The sequence below is a fragment of the Somniosus microcephalus genome, chromosome 3, assembly GCF_052327205.1.
Source record: "Somniosus microcephalus isolate GS21.2 chromosome 3, FLI_Smic_1.0, whole genome shotgun sequence".
NCBI classification, from domain to species: domain Eukaryota; kingdom Metazoa; phylum Chordata; class Chondrichthyes; order Squaliformes; family Somniosidae; genus Somniosus; species Somniosus microcephalus.
Genome location: NC_140989.1, coordinates 17,185,180 through 17,203,881, shown reverse-complemented (window position 1 = coordinate 17,203,881; position 18,702 = coordinate 17,185,180). Strand labels below are relative to the sequence as shown.

The window sequence follows — 18,702 nt, the reverse complement described above, 5'->3', positions numbered from 1 at the left end:
CCGCTCAGTGCCTGGTCTGAAACAGGCTCCGTGTCCGCCCGCTCAGTGCCTGGTCTGAAACAGGCTCCGTGTCCGCCCGCTCAGTGCCTGGTCTCAAACAGGCTCCATTTCCACCTGCTCAGTGCCTGGTCTCAAACAGGCTCCGTGTGCACCCGCTCAGTGCCTGGTCTGAAGCGGCTCCGTGTCTGCCCGCTCAGGGCCTGGTCTGAAACAGGCTCCGTTTCCGCCCGCTTGGTGCCTGGTCTGAAACAGACCCTGTGTCCGCCCGCTCAGTGCCTGGTCTGAAACCGGCTCCGTGTCCGCCCGCTCAGTGCCTGGCCTGAAACAGGCTCCGTTTCCGCCCGCTTGGTGCCTGGTCTGAAACAGGCCCCGTGTCCGCCCGCTCAGTGCCTGGTCCGAAAGAGGCTCCGTGTCCGCCCACTCAGTGCCCAGTCTGAAACAGGCTCCGTTACTGCCCGCTCAGTGCCTGGTCTGAAACAGGCTCCGTGTCCGCCCGCTCAGTGCCTGGTCTGAAGCAGGCTCCGTTACTGCCCGCTCAGTGCCTGGTCTGAAACATGCTCCGTGTCCGCCCACTCAGTGCCCAGTCTGAAACAGGCTCCGTGTCCGCCCGCTCAGTGCCTGGTCTGAAACAGGCTCCGTGTCCGCCCGCTCAGTGCCTGGTCTGAAGCGGCTCCGTGTCCGCCCGCTCAGTGCCTGGTCCGAAACAGGCTCCGTGTCCACCCGCTCAGTACCTGGCCTGAAACAGGCTCCATTTCCACCAGCTCAGTGCCTGGACTGAAACAGGCACCGTGTCTGCCCGCTCAGTGCCTGGTCTGAAACAGGCTCCGTGTCCACCAGCTCAGTGCCTGGTCCAAAACAGGCTCCGTGTCCGCCCGCTCAGTGCCTGGCCTGAAACAGGCTCCGTTACTGCCCACTCAGTGCCCGGTCTGAAACAGGCTCCATTACTGCCCGCTCAGTGCCTGGTCTGAAACATGCTCCGTGTCCGCCCGCTCAGTGCCTGGTCCGATACAGGCTCCATGTCCATCCGCTCAGTGCCTGGTACGAAACAGGTTCCATGTCCACCCGCTCAGTGCCTGGCCTGAAACAGGCTCCGTGTCCGCCCGCTCAGTGCCTGGTTTCAAACAGGCTCCGTGTCTGCCCGCTCAGTGCCTGGTCTGAAGCGGCTCCGTGTCCGCCCGCTCAGTGCCTGGTCTGAAACAGGCTCCGTGTCCGCCCGCTCAGTGCCTGGTCTGAAACAGGCTCCGTGTCCGCCCGCTCAGTGCCTGGTCTCAAACAGGCTCCGTGTCCGCCCGCTCAGTGCCTGGTCTGAAGCGGCTCCGTGTCCGCCCGCTCAGTGCCTGGTCTCAAACAGGCTCCGTGTCCGCCCGCTCAGTGCCTGGTCTGAAACAGGCTCCGTGTCCGCCCGCTCAGTGCCTGGTCTGAAACAGGCTCCATTTCCACCCGCTCAGTGCCTGGACTGAAACAGGATCCGTGTCGACCCGCTCAGTGCCTGGACTGAAACAGGCTCCGTGTCCGCCCGCTCAGTGCCTGGTCTGAAACAGGCTCTGTGTCCACCAGCTCAGTGCCTGGTCTGAAACAGGCTCCGTGTCCACCAGCTCAGTGCTTGGTCCGAAACAGGCTCCGTTTCCGCCTGCTCAGGGCCTGGTCTGGAACAGGCTCCGTTACTGCCCACTCAGTGCCTGGTTTCAAACAGGCTCCGTGTCCGCCCGCTCAGTGCCTGGTCTGAAGCGGCTCCGTGTCCGCCCGCTCAGTGCCTGGTCTGAAACAGGCTCCGTGTCCGCCCGCTCAGTGCCTGGTCTCAAACAGGCTCCGTGTCCGCCCGCTCAGTGCCTGGTCTGAAGCGGCTCCGTGTCCGCCCGCTCAGTGCCTGGTCTCAAACAGGCTCCGTGTCCGCCCGCTCAGTGCCTGGTCTGAAACAGGCTCCGTGTCCGCCCGCTCAGTGCCTGGTCTGAAACAGGCTCCATTTCCACCCGCTCAGTGCCTGGACTGAAACAGGATCCGTGTCGACCCGCTCAGTGCCTGGACTGAAACAGGCTCCGTGTCCGCCCGCTCAGTGCCTGGTCTGAAACAGGCTCCGTGTCCACCAGCTCAGTGCCTGGTCTGAAACAGGCTCCGTGTCCACCAGCTCAGTGCTTGGTCCGAAACAGGCTCCGTTTCCGCCTGCTCAGGGCCTTGTCTGAAACAGGCTCCGTTACTGCCCACTCAGTGCCTGGTCTGAAACAGGCTCCGTTACTGCCCGCTCAGTGCCTGGTCTGAAACAGGCTCCGTGTCCGCCCGCTCAGTGCCTGGTCTGAAACAGGCTCCGTGTCCACCAGCTCAGTGCCTCGTCTGAAACAGGCTCCGTGTCCGCCCGCTCAGTGTCTGATCTGAAACAGGCTCCGTGTCCGCCCGCTCAGTGGCTGGTCTGAAACAGGCTCCGTTACTGCCCGCTCAGTGCCCGGTCTGAAACAGGCTCCGTTTCCGCTTATTTGCATATCTACGTGTGCACGTGTGTTGCACACCACAGAAGGAGGCCGTTTGGCCCATCATGCCTGTGCCGGCTCTTTGAAAGAGCTCTCCAATTAGTCCCAGTGTCCCCTGCTCTTTCCCCGGAGTCCTGCAAATTTTTCTTTTTCAAGTATTTATCCAATTCCCTTTTGAAAGTCACTATTGAATCTGCTTCCACCGCCCTTTCAGGCAGCGCATTCCAGATCACAACAACTCACAGCGTAAAAAAAATTCTCCTCATTTCCCTCTGATTCTTTTGCCAATTATCTTAAATCTGTGTCCTCTGGTTACCGACCCTCCTGCCACTGGAAACAGTTTCTCCTTATTTACTCTATCAAAGCCCTTCATAATTTTGAACACCTCTATCAAATCTCCCCCTTAACCTTCTCTGCTCCGAGGAAAATAATCCCAGCTTCTCCAGTCTCTCCACATAACTGAAGTCCCTGGTCAGAGGAAAAAGAAACATGTTCTTTTCTGCCAGCGCCGTGTGTTTGTCAATCTCGCTCTGCATTGGGTACAATGTGCCACATTTTGCTAAATTAGGTGAACAGGTCAGCGAGAGCGTGACGTGCCGTTCGATGCTTTAGATTCGCCTCATTTTGTGTGTGTGCTTAAAACAAATAAATAGAGGAAACCTCGCCCCTCAGTTGACCTTTGCCCAGGAATATTTTGGACATCCTCATGCAGTTTGCTTACAGGGTTTCCCCGATGTGCTCTTGGTTTTAGGATACGGTGGTGGCACTGCAGGCCTTGTCCCAGTTTGCAGCTCGGAGCATCTCCCCCACGACGGACCTCACGCTGTCGGTCAGCGGACCCGGACTGTCCACCCCCGCCGCCTTCAGCATCTCCTCCACAAACGCATTTGTGCTTCAGACCGTGCAGGTACCTCGCACTGTGCCGTACGCAAGAACACCTCAGGCTGGGTTAAGTGAATCGTAAAAATACAATATAAAAGGAAGACCTGCATTTATACAGCGCCTTTCACGGCCTCAGGGCATCCCAAAGCGCTTCACAGCCAATGAAGTACTTTTGCAGTGTTGTCTGCGCGCTGTGACTCCCTCCATAAGCATATGGAGGAAGTCATGGGAGAGCCTGGGTGCAGCCCTGTGCCTCTGTGCAGTGCTTGTCAGTGTTTGCAGCACCTCAATGCTGTAGAACACTGACAACAGAACTGTCAATGTAAATTTGCTCACGGTCCCTTTAAGGAAACCGGCTGATGATGTGTCATCAAATAACGTCATCAGACCTACTTCCTTCAATTGGCCGGGAAACGCGCTGGGCGGGCTTAATGAGCCCAACCAAGGGTAAGGAAACTCGCAGCCAATATGATATTGGCCAGAGCACCGGGGATAACTACCCTGCTCTTCTTCGGAATAGTCCCATGGGATCTTTTACGTCCACCTGAGAGAGCAGATGGGGCCCTGTCTTTTTAACGTCTCATTCGAAAGACGACACCTCTGACAGTGCAGCACTCCCTCAGCACTGCACTGGGAGTGTCAGCCTGGATTATGTGTTCAAGTCTCTGGAGTGGGACTTGAACCCACAACCTTGTAAATCAGAGGCAAGAGTGCTACCCACTGCTGCGGTGGGATTTAACTCGGGTTCTCTGGATAGCTAGTCCAGCAGCATAACTGTACCTTAAATGACTGACATGAAGGAATGCTGTGGATTCTGTACATTATAGATCGTTTCTCTTGAGCAGTATTTGCCCTGTTACCGACTCTGTTAGTAGCAGTGCTGTGTTGCAGTTTACAACATCCTACCTTCATTGTAGTTGTTCTCTTTTAATGTGCAGATTGGAATTCAGCAGCCCATGTTGGTGAATGTGACTGCATTGGGACAAGGCATGGCCATTTTGCAGGTACTGTAAATTTATCACTTGGAAAATAACATTCGTTAAACTTTTCTGCTGCAGTGTGACAAATGGGTAGCCAACTTTTACGGGCACCACACTTGAGAGAGAGGATGGCAAGGCCTTGGAGAGGATGCAGAAGAGATTTTCGAGAATTGTTCCAGGGCTGCGGGACTTCAGTTATGTGGAGAGACTGGAGAAGCTGAGGTTGTTCTCCTTCGAGCAGAGAAGGTTAAGGGGAGATTTAATAGAGGTGTTCACAATTATGAGGGGTTTTGATAGAGTAGGTGGGGGAGAAACTGTTTCCACTGGCAGGAGGGTCGGTAACCAGAGGGGACAGATTTAAGATCATTGGCAAAATAGCTAAGGGGGAGATGAGGAGAATTTCTTTCATTCAGCGAGTTGTTGTGATCTGGAATGCACTGCCTGAAAGGGCGGTGGGAGCTGATTCAACGGCACCTCTAGACTTGACTATTCCAACGCACTCCTGGCTGGCCTCCCACATTCCACCCTACATAAACTTGAGGTGATCCAAAACTCGGCTGCCCGTGTCCTAACTCGCTCCAAGTCCCGTTCACCCATCGCCTCTGTGCTCGCTGACCTACATTGGCTCCCAGTTAAGCAGCGCCTCGATTTCAAAATTCTCATCCTAGTTTTCAAATCCCTCCATGGCCTCGCCCCGCCCTATCTCTATAATCTCCTTCAGCCCCACAACCCCCCGAAATATCTGCGCTCCTCTAATTCTGCCCTCTTGAGCACCCCTGATTATAATCGCTGAACCATTGGTGGCCGTGTCTTCTGTTGCCTAGGCCCTAAGCTCTGGAATTCCCTGCCTAAACCTCTCCACCTCGCTACCTCTCATTCCTCCTTTAAGACGCTCCTTAAAACCTACCTCTTTGACCAAGCGTTTGGTCACCTGCCCTAATTTATCCTTATGTGGCTCGGTGTCAAATTTTTTTGGTCTTATAATACTCCGGTGAAGCGCCTTGGGCCTTGGGACGTTTTACTACGTTAAAGGCGCTATATAAATACAAGTTGTTGTTATTGTTGTTGTTAGTATCTTTCAAAAGGGAATTGGATAAATACTTGAAGGGAAAAATTTGCGGGGCTATGGGGAAAGAGCGAGTGAGTGGGGCTAATTGGACAGCTCTTTCAAAGAGCCGGCACAGGCACGATGGGCCAAATGGCGGCCTCCTGTGCTGTAGGATTCCATGGGGGAAAAATTCGGTTGGTTGCGCCACCCAGGCGCTAAGTGGGTCGCAAGCCAACTGGCGCCCGGGCGCGGCACTGCTCACGCCTCCCGCTAAATTCCGCAGGACGTTAGTGGTGGCGCTAACCACTAGCGTTGCGCCACTGCCGATGACGTCATCGATGTGCGCATCGCCCCACTGATGCCCCGGCCGCGATATTCAGCAGCGCCCCCTGATTTACCGCCGGACGCTATGTCCGACGGGTTCAGGGGGGCCTACCTGCGGCCGGGGAGGCGCAAATTAAAGGCGAGGTGTGGGGCAGCCATTTTTGTTGTTGGCCGCCTGCCAGCACCTGCCTGCGCTCCCGTCCCCGGCCTCCTGAACCACCGCCCCCCCCCCCGCAGAGTGCCAGCTGCGCTCCAAGAGCCCGGCACTTCTCTTCGGTGCCGGTCTCTTTTGCCTGCACTCCCGATCCTCGGGGGCCCAGCTGGGCCCCAGATTGCGCTGCACAAGGCCCCTCCCCTTTAAGAAGGGGAGGAAGGCCTGCAATACCGCAGCACGACGTGCCGCAGCGTGTGGCGCTGCGGCACGTAGCACCACAATATTCACTCGCAGCGCCCCAAGAGGGATGCGGGGCGCCTCCAGTAGTGCCGCGCTTCCCTTCGGGGCACAACCACTCAATTTCCGGTGCGGGGGCGCGAATGTTTCCGGGGCGCTACTTTTAGCGCCCTGGCGAGGCTAGCGCCCCAAACGGGGCTACACTCAATTTCTCCCTCCATGACTTTAAGGCTGTTGCAGGAGCTTGATCTCGGCTAAAAGCTCATCCCAAAGTGAATGGGATCCCCTTTAAACTGCTGAAAGGAAAGGGCTGAGCATTCAGCTGCTTTTCAGATCGTGTTTTAGTGGGTGATAATTTATTGACTGTTTCACTGATTTTTTTTTCTAATTAATTAATTTACGACATTGAAATTCCTCCTTTAATGAAAAGCAGGAGCCTGGTTGTTTGTCTATGATTCCTGACCCACCGGCAGGATCGCATTCTCCCAAGTCCACGCGTTTCAAAGCTGCCACTTTGTTAGCGAGACGGCAGTGACGAGGAATCGCAGTTGCTTTTTTCGTTTTTCACTAAATTGGAATTTTGGGTTCGTCGTATAAATATGAACTAATCTAACTCCAAATTGTGATCTGGAATGCACTGCCTGAAGCAGATTCAATTACAACTTTCAAAAGGGAATTGGCTGTATACTTGATGGGGAACACATTTGCAGGGCTCTGGGCAAAGAGCAGCGGGGGGAGTGGGACTGATTGGAGATCTCTTTCAAAGAGCAGGCACAGGCACGATGGGCCAAATGGCCTCCTCCTGTGCTGTGTCATTCTGGATTTATCATAATAAGGTCCTCAAACAACATTGCACATGGCGGGGGATTACAGGAGACTGCATTGCGGTCAGTGAGTCTTGCTAGCTGCAAACGTGGGTTGGAGAATCTTGCTATAGTGTTTCGTCCTTTCCCCAAACAACATTTTCATCCAGCGAGGCTCCACGGCAACAGCTGATCAATGAAAGCCTTTGAAAGAAAGAAAAGAAAGACTTGCATTTATATAGCGTCTTGCAGGACCTCAGGATGTCCCAAAGCGCTTCGCAGCCAATAAAGTACTATTTTTTGAAGTGTAGTCGCTGTTGTAATGTAGGAAATGCGGCAGCCAATTTGCACACAGCAAGATCCCAGAAACAGCAATGTGATAATGACCAGATAATATGTTTCTTTTAATTGATGTTGGCAACAGTGCTACCACTGAACCACGGCTGATACTTAGGCTGCGATTTTGTAAATGGATGCGGGTTGGGAGCAGGTCAGGTGGTTTCCAGCTTCCAGTCCCGCCCCCAACTGCATCCGGCCCACGGACGTGATTTTACGCTGAGTGACCTTGTTAAGCCCGCCCTGTGGGCTTGCCGGCCAATTAAGAGGAAGCCGGTCAGATGATGTCATTTGATGACGCATCATCTGCCGATTATCTTAAAGGGACCACGCGCAATTATTTTTGACTGCTCATTTCTCAGTGTTTGACAGCATTGAGGTGAGCTCTTGCACCTAGGCTCTCCTATGACTCCCTCCATAGGCTGGAACAGATGGCAGCTGCAGGTGAGGTGACAGAAGTGATCTGTCACTGGTGAGAGAGTTTCTCCCAATGAGATGGCACTAGACATCGTATTCAGAACGTGTTACCTAAAGTGTAAATGCATTAAAAATAATTTTCCCAACATTTTCTTACCTCAGACTCACCAGTGCACCATTAGATCCTTCACACCACTTCTGCAGCTGTCATCAATGCAGAAACATTACAGCAGACTCACAATTCGCCACACTTACCTTATGTGGTGTTCGGATGTCGGGAAGCCGAGGCAGAAGCGGCAAAATTAAAAATAACCTGTCAACTGCTCTCAACTATCTCTTAACAGGCTTTAATCCTCTTCCCGCCGCTAGGTGTTGGGTCCATGCGCAAATTGGGGACCGGAAATTTGGGAAAATTGTTTGGAGACGGGTTGACGGTGGGATCAGACCCCGCCGTCAATCAAAATGATTTTAACCTTTGCCCCGCCTCCAAACCCGCCCTCTCGGTGCCGATAAAATCGTGGCCTTAGTTTGGGCTGAACGTCTTTGCGCACTTTGTCAGTGCAGGTGTGAACCCATTCATTTTGAGTAGGTTAAATTAAAAATAAAACACCAGTTGGAGAATATTTCTCCCATGGGTCTTGTGTACAACAATGACCCACGGTCAGAAGTGGGGAGACGTAAACCCAGTCTCAAAATATACATAGAGGATGGGGAGTGTGTGGAAGAGACTGCCCAGGGAGACACTGGAGACGGTCATTGGCTAATTCAAGAGAAGGTTGGATCGATAGTTGGCAAAGAAAAGAAGCAGTATATGGGGGATATACTTTGGGCTGGATTTTCATTGAGGAGTCGGGTAGGAGGCGGGACTACAACTTTCGGGGTTGTAGTCCCGCCTCCATCGAGTTGTAGCCAACCCACGTGATTTTGACTTGATTGACCTTGTTGAGCGCCCAGCGGGCTCAGCAGGCCAATTAAGGGCCACCCGGCAACAGGTGACGTCACAGATTGACATTTCATCTGTCACGACTTTTTGACATGAAATATCAGCATTTCACAGCTGTTTGAAGCTGTCAGACACTGACAATCTGTACTCTAAGTTAATTCCTTCTGTGGTGTATGTAACTTGTTCCACCTTAAGAGAACTTAAACCTGTTCCACCTTAAGAGATGTACTACTTTCTCTGGCTGCTGTATACGGTAATACCGGTGGTGACCACACCGGTATATAAGTGCTGTGTAGTAATTTGCTGGGTAGTACAGCCCTAACCTCCGAATAGTAAAGACCTATTGAAAAGTTATTCTTGTCGTCTGTGTCAGTAATTGACCTTAAATATAACTGGAACACACAGACTTAACAGTGGCGACGAGTCCGATCTTACCCTGCGGCAGTTTACATCCACGGCAGCTTCGTCCTCAGAGTGGGCGTCGAGAAGAGGCATCCACCCTCATCATCCTGCTGAACAGCACGTCGCGCGGGAGGCATCGAGGACCCGGAGTGAAGAAGAGAAATTCTGAACTCGAAGCCCCCATCAGCGGCAGACAGCTATCTTCCTTCTACCACGGTGGTGGGTAAGCCAATCAGTGAAAGTCGGCCGCGTTGGCTGTAGCGAAGGGGAGGGAAGACGGAGGAAAGAGGGCGGTGAAATCGACTGCGGCCGGTGAAAAGGGCCGGGCCGCATTCGGGCCGAAAGGCGCAGCGACTGGGGCAGGTGAAGGTGCGAGAGCCGCGGTGAATTCGAACGCAGCGGGTGCACATAACCGGGCTGCAAGAAGGGCTGCGAGGCGCGACGGCAGGGAAGCGCGAATGCCCACGAGAACCGCGGTGGAGTAGAAGCAGCGTCGGGGGAGTTGTTAACCACTGGGGAAGCGAGACCGGCAGCAGCACAGCAATCGCCATTGCAGCCAGCGGGTGAAGAAGACGAGCGCGGGAAAGACCGCCAAGCGCGGGAAGCCGCCATTTTGGGAAAAAAAAAATTGCAAAGGTGCCTAAACATGGGAACATTAATACTTTTGATAGCGACATCGAAGATTGGACCACGTATGTAGAATGCATAGAAGTTTATTGTAGAGCAAATAAGATACCAGATGGGGAGAAAAAACTAACCTTATTAAACTTAATGGGTGCGAAGACATACGGGCAATTGAAACACCTTCTATCACCAGAGAAACCGGCGGATAAGACTTTCGCGGATATTGTTACCGTCCTGAAAAATCATTTAAGCCCCATGCCGCTGATGCTAGCGGAACGATTTAAATTTTACAGCAGAAAGCAGCTGAAAGATGAAAGCAATGCTGAATTTTTAATTGAATTGCGTAAGCTAGCAAAGTACTGTCAGTTTGGAACAGGACTAACAGATGCTCTAAGAGATAAATTTGTGTGTGGATTGTTAAAAGAAGAGACACAAAAGCGACTGCTTGAGGAGAATGAGCTGATGCTTGATAAAGCTGTTGCTATGGCAGCATCGCACGAAGCCGCAGCGAGAGGCACGGCGGTAATGCAGCTACGGTCACCGGAACTCAGCACAAATCAAATGGCCTTGGGTACAGTAAAATGTTATTGTTGTGGAAAGACAACGCATGATCAGAACCAGTGCTGGTTCAAAAATAAGGAATGCAGAAAATGTGGCAGGCTTGGTCACATAGCTAAAGTATGCCGGTCAGGAGAGAAGACCAGCAACAAAAAGTCACCGCAGGGAAAGTACAGAAAGGTACACAAGGTGACAGAGAACAGTTCGAACGAACAGAAGTCAGATTCAGACGCCAGCAGTAATGAACTGGGTAGCTTAAGAGTACACAACGTTGGTAAGGAAGCAGACCTCCAGACAATTTGGGTCACACTTCAGATAGCAGGAGTCCAAGTGAAGATGGAATTGGACACTGGATCGGCATTGACGGTCATGAATAAGAAAGATTACAAAAGGTTATTCCAACATATTCCCCTACGGGATACGGAGATTGTATTGAAAACATACACGGGGCAAAGAGCATACCCCATCGGAAAGATAGAGGTAAAGGTGGTCCACAAGGGCAAAGAAAGCCGAGGAATGGACTTATATGTGCTACCTGAAGGAGGTCCACCACTACTGGGACGGGAGTGGATTAGAAAAATGAATATGGACTGGCATTCCTTAAAAGCACTAACGGTAGATGCCAGGGAAACAGATGTCAAACCTAAACGATTGTCCAGAATATTGGACGATGCTAAAGAGGTGTTCCAGCAGGGACTGGGAACACTGAGAGGAATTACGGCAAACATCAAGATTGAAGAACATGCACAACCAAAATTTTTCAAAGCCAGACCGGTACCCTATGCAATACGAACTGCTGTGGAAGCGGAGCTGGAAGCGCTAGAACGTTCAGGAGTACTGTCTAAGGTAGACTGGAGTGAGTGGGCTATGCCCATTGTTCCTGTGATGAAACGTCCTTCGAGCAACAAGCCGGGAGAACCAGGGAAGGTTCGCATCTGTGGAGATTTCAAGATCACTGTTAATCCGGTGCTTCACACGGTGCAGTATCCGCTTCCGCGGATTGAGGATACCTTCGCTTCATTGTCGGGCGGGAAACACTTCACCAAGATAGACCTGGCGCAGGCGTACTTACAGATGGAAGTTGAGGAAGAGTCACGCCAGTACCTCACGATCAACACGCATAGAGGCTTGTACCGGTGTAATAGACTGGTTTTTGGAGTGGCATCGGCTCCAGCAATTTGGCAGAGGGCCATGGAGCAGGTATTACAGGGAATTCCAGGCACACAATGTTACCTGGACGATATTCTGATTACAGGAGATGGTGACGAGGAACACCTCGCAAATTTGGAACTGGTGCTCATCAGATTGAAAGAATATGGACTTCGAGTTAATCGGCAGAAATGTGAGTTCTTTCAGAAGCGGATCTCGTACTGTGGCCATGTCATTGACCAGGAGGGACTTCATAAGTCTCCTGACAAGATCGAAGCGGTTGTGAAGGCTCCCGCTCCGGTTAATGTATCTCAGTTGAGGTCGTTCCTAGGATTGATTAACTATTACCATAAGTTTCTGCCAAATTTATCCACGGTACTGCACCCGCTGAATGCTCTTTTGCAGAAGGGAGTACCATGGGAGTGGAGCGAGGACTGTAAGAAGGCCTTTCGCAAAAGCAAGGAATTGATAACCTCAGAGGAAGTGTTGGCTCACTTCAACCCAACACTGCCTATTCGTTTGGCTTGTGATGCTTCTCCATATGGTATTGGGGCAGTACTCTCACACAAGTTGCCAAATGGCACGGAGAGGCCAGTCGCGTTCGCATCCAGATCATTGGCCTCCGCTGAGCGCAACTATGCTCAGGTAGATAGGGAGGCTCTCAGCCTTGTGTGGGGAGTAAAGAAGTTTAATCATTACCTGCAGGGCCAAAAGTTTACGCTTCTGACAGACCATCAGCCGTTGGTATCCATTTTTAACCCTAAGAAGGGTGTGTCGGTGATGACAGCACAGAGACTTCAGAGATGGTCCCTTTTCCTAGGGGCACATCAATATCAGATAGAATTCAAAGGTACAAAGCAGCATGGTAATGCTGATGGGCTGTCGCGCCTGCCACTACCTGAAGAAGAGGAGACAACGAAGGTTGACCCTGTTGAGTTATTTCACTCGACCATCATCGAGTGTTTACCAGTCACCAATGCAAGTATTGAAAGAGAAACCAGGAACGACCCGACACTGTCCCGAGTCTACGAGGTGACAGTGAAGGGATGGCCAGCACATGGTGATTCTCTGTTACCGGCATTCTCGGCAAGACGAGACCAGCTGTCCGTCTGTCAAGGAACATTGATGTATGGAACGAGAGTGATTATTCCTCCTAAGTTAAGGGAAAGAGTTCTAAAGGAACTGCATGAAGGTCATCTGGGGGGAGTCAAGATGAAAAGCCTTGCTAGGGCTTATGTGTGGTGGCCGGGTATCGACCAACAGATAGAGGAGCTGACGAAAAGCTGCTCAGGGTGCCAAAAAGTGCAAAATGCACCTCCGATTGCACCGCTGCATCCATGGGAATGGCCTTCAGCCCCATGGCAACGCGTACATATTGACTTTGCTGGTCCATTCATGGACTCCATGTTTCTAATTGCGGTGGACGCACATTCTAAATGGCCAGAAGTGATCAAGATGACTACCACTACTTCAGAAAAGACAATTGCGGTGTTAAAAACGATATTCGCAAGGAACGGATTGCCAGAACAAATATGTTCCGACAACGGACCACAGTTCATGTCAGAAGAATTCCAAAAATTCTTAAAGAAGAATGGGGTGAAACATTATACCTCTGCCCCATATCATCTGGCTACAAATGGGTTGGCCGAGAGATTGGTACAAACATTCAAAAAGGCAATAAAGGCCATGAGCGAAGATCAGATTCCACTACAACATAAGGTGGACAAGTTTCTACTGGCATATCGAAACGCCGCTCATGCAGTGACAAACCAAAGTCCTGCCATGATGTTTTATAACAGGAGGTTGCGGTCCAGGTTGGACTTGTTAAAACCAAATGTGCGGAGGGAAGTTGAAAACAAACAGTTCCAGCATATAAATAACAAGACCACTCGGAGTTTCGAGGTAGGACAACCAGTGTTGGCCAGGGACTATGGAAACGAGAAATGGCAATCCGGAACAATTCGGGCCAGACAAGGACCCCTGATGTACACGGTAGATGTTGGTAAAAATGTAATACGGCGTCATGCTGACCAACTGGTAGAATCGAGAACAAGGGTCGAACCCATGGTTACGACAGAGACAACCGTGGAAGAAGTTAGTGAACCTGAAGCATCTACCTCGGCAATGAATGTACCTGATGATGATGTCCAAGACATAAGAGACCAACTAGAGGAGTCACCTCAGCAACAAGAATCAGAGACCCCTGAAAGGCGTTATCCAACTCGAATCAGGAGGCCTCCTGAGAGACTGAACCTTTGAACTGTTTCTACATGAAGTTGTATATGTATATATGTTATTATGTTATGTTAAATGGGGATATAACTGTTAAGCTAAAAAGGGAGGATTGTGGTGTATGTAACTTGTTCCACCTTAAGAGAACTTAAACCTGTTCCACCTTAAGAGATGTACTACTTTCTCTGGCTGCTGTATACGGTAATACCGGTGGTGACCACACCGGTATATAAGTGCTGTGTAGTAATTTGCTGGGTAGTACAGCCCTAACCTCCGAATAGTAAAGACCTATTGAAAAGTTATTCTTGTAGTCTGTGTCAGTAATTGACCTTAAATATAACTGGAACACACAGACTTAACACCTTCCTCTCAGGATGATTTAGAGATCTCCCCGGAACAGAAAGCTGAATGCTGCAATTTTTGACAGTTCGCGGCCATTCTGCTTTCTGTGCCGGTGAGATGAGGGACTCCCGAGACCTGAAGGAAGGAAGGCTGTAAAGGTAAGTACATATAAGTAAAACTTCTTTAAACACTTTACACACACCAAACACACTTACCTTTGCACTCATGCACCCATTACTCACCTGAACACCGGACATCTCGACCCCTCCAAGCCCTTCATCCCGACGGTCCACCTCCTCTAACTTGGCGTGGTTTGGAGCCGTCGGGAATCCCACACTTCGGGAATAAAAATAGGGATTAGGCTAAAAACTGCCTGTTAACTACCTGTTAACAGGCAGTTAATTGGCACTAATCCCCTTCCTGCCTCGGGGAGGCGGGTCCCAGTGCGGGGCGGGTACCCGCCTCCTTTGAAACTGGCATGGAGGCGGGTTGGGGGCGGGATGGGTTCGTGCCCCCCGATTTCAGGATATTAACCCCCCACTCGCCTCCAATCCCGCCTCCACGGCCAAATGAAAATCCTGCCCTTTGTTGTTTCTTTTACACCTCCTTATCCTAGATTAGGAACATAGGAACAGGAGGAGGCCATTCAGCCCCTCGAGCCTGTTCCGCCATTCAGTGAGATCATGGCTGATCTGTGACCTAACTCCATATATCCATCTTGGCCCATATCCCTTAATACCTTTGGTTAACAAAAATCTATCAATCTCAGATTTAAAATTAACAATTGATCCAACATCAGTTGCCATTTGCAGAAAAGAGTTCCAAACTTCTACCACCCTTTGTGTGTAGAAGTGTTTCCTAATTTCACTCCTGAAAGATCTGGCTCTAATTTTTAGACTATGCCCCTAGTCCTAGAATCCCAACCAGCGGAAATAGTTTCTCTCTGTCTACCCTATCTGTTCCCCTTAATATCTTGAAAACGTCGATCAGATCACCCTTTAACCTTCTAAATTCTAGGGACTACAACCCTAATTTGTGTAATCTCTCCTCATAACTTAACCCTTGGAGTCCGGGTATCATTCTGGTAAACCTACGCTGCACTCCCTCCAAGGCCAATATATCCTTCCTAAGGTGTGGTGCCCAGAACTACTCACAGTGCTCCAGGTGTGGTCTAACCAGGGCTTTGTACAGCTGCAGCATAACTTCTACCCCCTTGTATTCTAGTCCTCTAGATATAAACGTCAGTATTCCATTAGCCTTTTTGGTTATTTTCTGTACCTCAGTTCTTCAGCTCTCGTATCTTAGATCACTCTCGTGGGTACGTCATAACTCCCTAATCCTTCGAGTGACTTGACTTAAGATCTAGCTAACACGCCCGGGAGAATCAGCAGCAAACTCTTCGAACTGGACTTTTGTACACCTCCCTAAAGTCTCACTTCAGTTTTTGAAAGCAGCAGAGGTTACAAGTCTCAGGAATTTTGAAGGGACAGGCCCTCTTTTCTGTAGAATAGAGGTCGAGGGGTGACCTGATCGAGGTCTTTAAGATTATGAAAGGGTTTGATAGGGTAGACACAGAGAGAAGGTGTTTCCACTTGGGGGTGAGACCAGAACTAGGGGCCATAAATATAAGATAGTCACTAATAAATCCAATAGGGAATTCAGGAGAAACATCTTTACCCAGAGAGCGGTGAGAATGTGGAACTCACTACCACAGGGAGTGGTTGAGGCGAATAGCTTAGGTATATTTAAGAGGAAGCTGGATAAACACAGGAGGGAGAAAGGAATAGAAGGATATATTGATGGGGTGAGATGAAGAAGGGTAGGAGGAGGCTTATGTGGAGCATAAACACTGACATGGACGAGTTGGAACGAATGGCCTGTTTCTGTGCTGTAATTTCGATATAATTCTATGCAGCTTCATACCAGAGCTTATTTAAAGTTTCCAGTGAATTTATGAAACTAACAATAAATGATTTTTCAGTGAAGGAATGCGATTTTATATTCACATTAGAATGCCTTTATCAAGCACCACAAGTCGAAAGGATAGTGAAAAGTTGCAATTTTTAAGAATGAAACTGATGTTTTGTAAATGACTTTTAAATACACAAAGCTTATCCTCTCTTTCAGGAATATCAACTGGTCTTTTCCGAAAGTTTCAAACTACCTCTTTGCTTTTCTGAGATTTCAAATCTGTACATCTCAACATTTCTCCATCTGCTGCTGTCATGGGATTTTCCAACTACCTGCATTGAAGAGATCGGTTGCTTTTCTATCCCGCAAAACAAATAACGGGACCTCCTGGATTTTGAAATCCCACCACATGCCTTTAAACAGAGGTTGTCAGACATGTACAACTTACATAAGAACATAAGAAATAGGAGCAGGAGTCGGCCATTTGGCCCCTCAAGCCTGCTCCGCCATTCAATAGGATCATGGCTGATCTTCTACCTCATCTCCACTTTCCTGAACTATCCCCATATCCCTTGATTCCCTTAATATTGAAAAATCTATCGATCTCTGTCTTGAATATACTCAATGACTGAGCCTCCACAGCCCTCTGGGGTAGAGAATTCCAAAGATTCACCACCCTCTGAGTGAAGACATTTCTCCTCATCTCAGTCCGAAATGGCCGACCCCTTATTCTGAGACTGTGACTCCTGGTTCTAGACTCCCCAGCCAGGGGAAACATCCTCCCTGCATCTACCCTGTCAAGCTCTGTAAGAATTTTGTATGTTTCAATGCGATCACCTCTCATTCTTCTAAACTCTAGAGAATATAGGCCTAGTCTACTCAATCTCTCCTCATAGGACAAAGAAAAAGGTGGGACTAACAAATCTAGAGCCCCCTGGATGTCTAGGGACATACAGGGTAGGATAAAGAAAAAAAGGGAGGCGTATGACTGATACCGAGGGCTAAATACTGCAGAATCTTTAGAGGAGTACAGAAAGTGCAGGGGTGCAATTAAAAAGGATATTAGGAAAGCAAAGAGAGAGCATGAAAAATTCTTGGCAAGTAAAATCAAGGAAAACCCAAAAATGTTTTATAAATATATTAAGAGAAAGAGGATAACTAAAGAAAGGGTAGGGTCTATTAGAGATCATGAGGGTGATCTGTGTGTGGAGGCGGGAGACGTCGGTAGGGTTCTTAATGAATACTTTGCGTCTGTTTTCACAAAGGAGAGGGGCGAAGCAGACATTGCTATCAGGGAGGCGGAGTGTGAAATATTAGATGAAATAAACATAGTGAGAGAGGAAGTATTATGGGGTTTAGCAGCTTTAAAAGTCGATAAATTCCCAGGCCCGGATGAAATGTATCCCAGGCTGTTAAGCGAAGCAAAAGAGGAAATAGCAGAGGCCCTGACCATCATTTTTCAATCCTCTCTGGCTTCAGGTGTGGTGCCGGAGGGCTGGAGGACTGCTAATGTGGTACCCTTGTTTAAAAAGTGAGAAACAGATAGACTGAGTAATTACAGGCCAGTCAGCCTAACCTCGGAAGTGGGAAAATTATTGGAAAGAATTCTGAAGGACAGGATAAATCTTCATTTAGAAAGACATGGATTAATCAAGGATAGTCAGCACGGATTTGTTAAGGGAAGGCTGTGTCTGGCAAACTTGATTGAATTTTTTGAGGAGGTAACAAGGAGGGTAGATGAGGGTAGTGCATTTGATGTAGTGTATATGGACTTTAGAAAGGCTTTTGATAAGGCTCCACATGGCAGACTGATCACGAAGTTAAAAGCCCATGGGATCCAGGGCAAGGTGTCAAGTTGGATTCAAAACTGGCTCGGAGACAGGAAGCAGAGGGTAATGGTTGATGGGTGTTTTTGTGACTGGAAGGCTGTTTCCAGTGGGGTTCTGCAGGGCTCAGTACTAGGTCCCTTGCTTTTTGTGGTATATATCAATGATCTAGACTTGAATATAGGGGGTATGATTAAGAAGTTTGCAGATGATACTAAAATCGGCTGTGTGGTTGATACTGAAGAAGGAAGCTGTAGACTGCAGGAAGATATCAATAAATTGGTCAGGTGGGCAGAACAGGGGAAATGGAATTCAATCCGGAGAAGTGTGAGGTAATACATTTGGGGAGGGCTAACAAGGAAAGGGAACACACATTAAATGGTAGGACACTGAGTAGTGTAGAGGAACAAAGGGACCTTGGAGTGCATGTCCACAGATCCCTGAAGGTTGCAGGCCAGGTAGATAAGGTGGTTAAGAAGGCATACGGAATGCTTGCCTTTATTAGCTGTGGCATAGAATACAAGAGCGGGGGGGGGGGGGGTTATGCTTCAACTGTATAAAACACTAGTTAGGCCACAGCTAGAGTACTGCGTGCAGTTCTGGTCACCACATTACAGGAAAGATGTGATTGCACTAGAGAGGGTACAGAGGAGATTTACAAGGATGTTGCCAGGAGTAGAGAATCTTAGCTATGAGGAAAGACTGGATAGGCTGGGTCTGTTTTCCTTGGAACAGAGGAGGCTGAGGGGAGACCTCATTGAGGTGTATAAAATTATAAGGGGCCTAGATAAAGTGGATAGAAAGGACCTATTTCCCTTAGCAGAGGGGTCAAAAACCAGGGGGCACAGATTTAAAGTAATTGGTGGAAGGTTTAGAGGGGATTTGAGGGGAAATGTCTTCACCCAGAGGGTTGTGGGGGTCTGGAACTCACTGCCTGAAAGGGTGGTAGAGGCAGGAACCCTAACCACATTTAAAAAGTACTTGGACGTGCACTTGGGATGCTCTAACCTGCAGGGCTACGGACTGAGAGCTGGGAAGTGGGATTAGGCTGGATAGCTCTTTGTTGGCCTGC

At 49.6% G+C, this 18,702-nt stretch overlaps 1 protein-coding gene across 1 annotated transcript in view; it reads left to right on the top strand.

Annotated features, from left to right (window-relative positions):
• Nucleotides 1–18,702, top strand: part of cd109 (CD109 molecule) — a 183,368-nt gene that overhangs the window by 139,064 nt on the left and 25,602 nt on the right. Inside the window, exons 28-29 of the mRNA XM_085979227.1 lie at nt 3,214–3,369; nt 4,283–4,348. Of these exons, the coding sequence (XP_085835353.1) occupies nt 3,214–3,369; nt 4,283–4,348 (222 nt within the window). The remainder of the gene's footprint in view (nt 1–3,213; nt 3,370–4,282; nt 4,349–18,702) is intronic.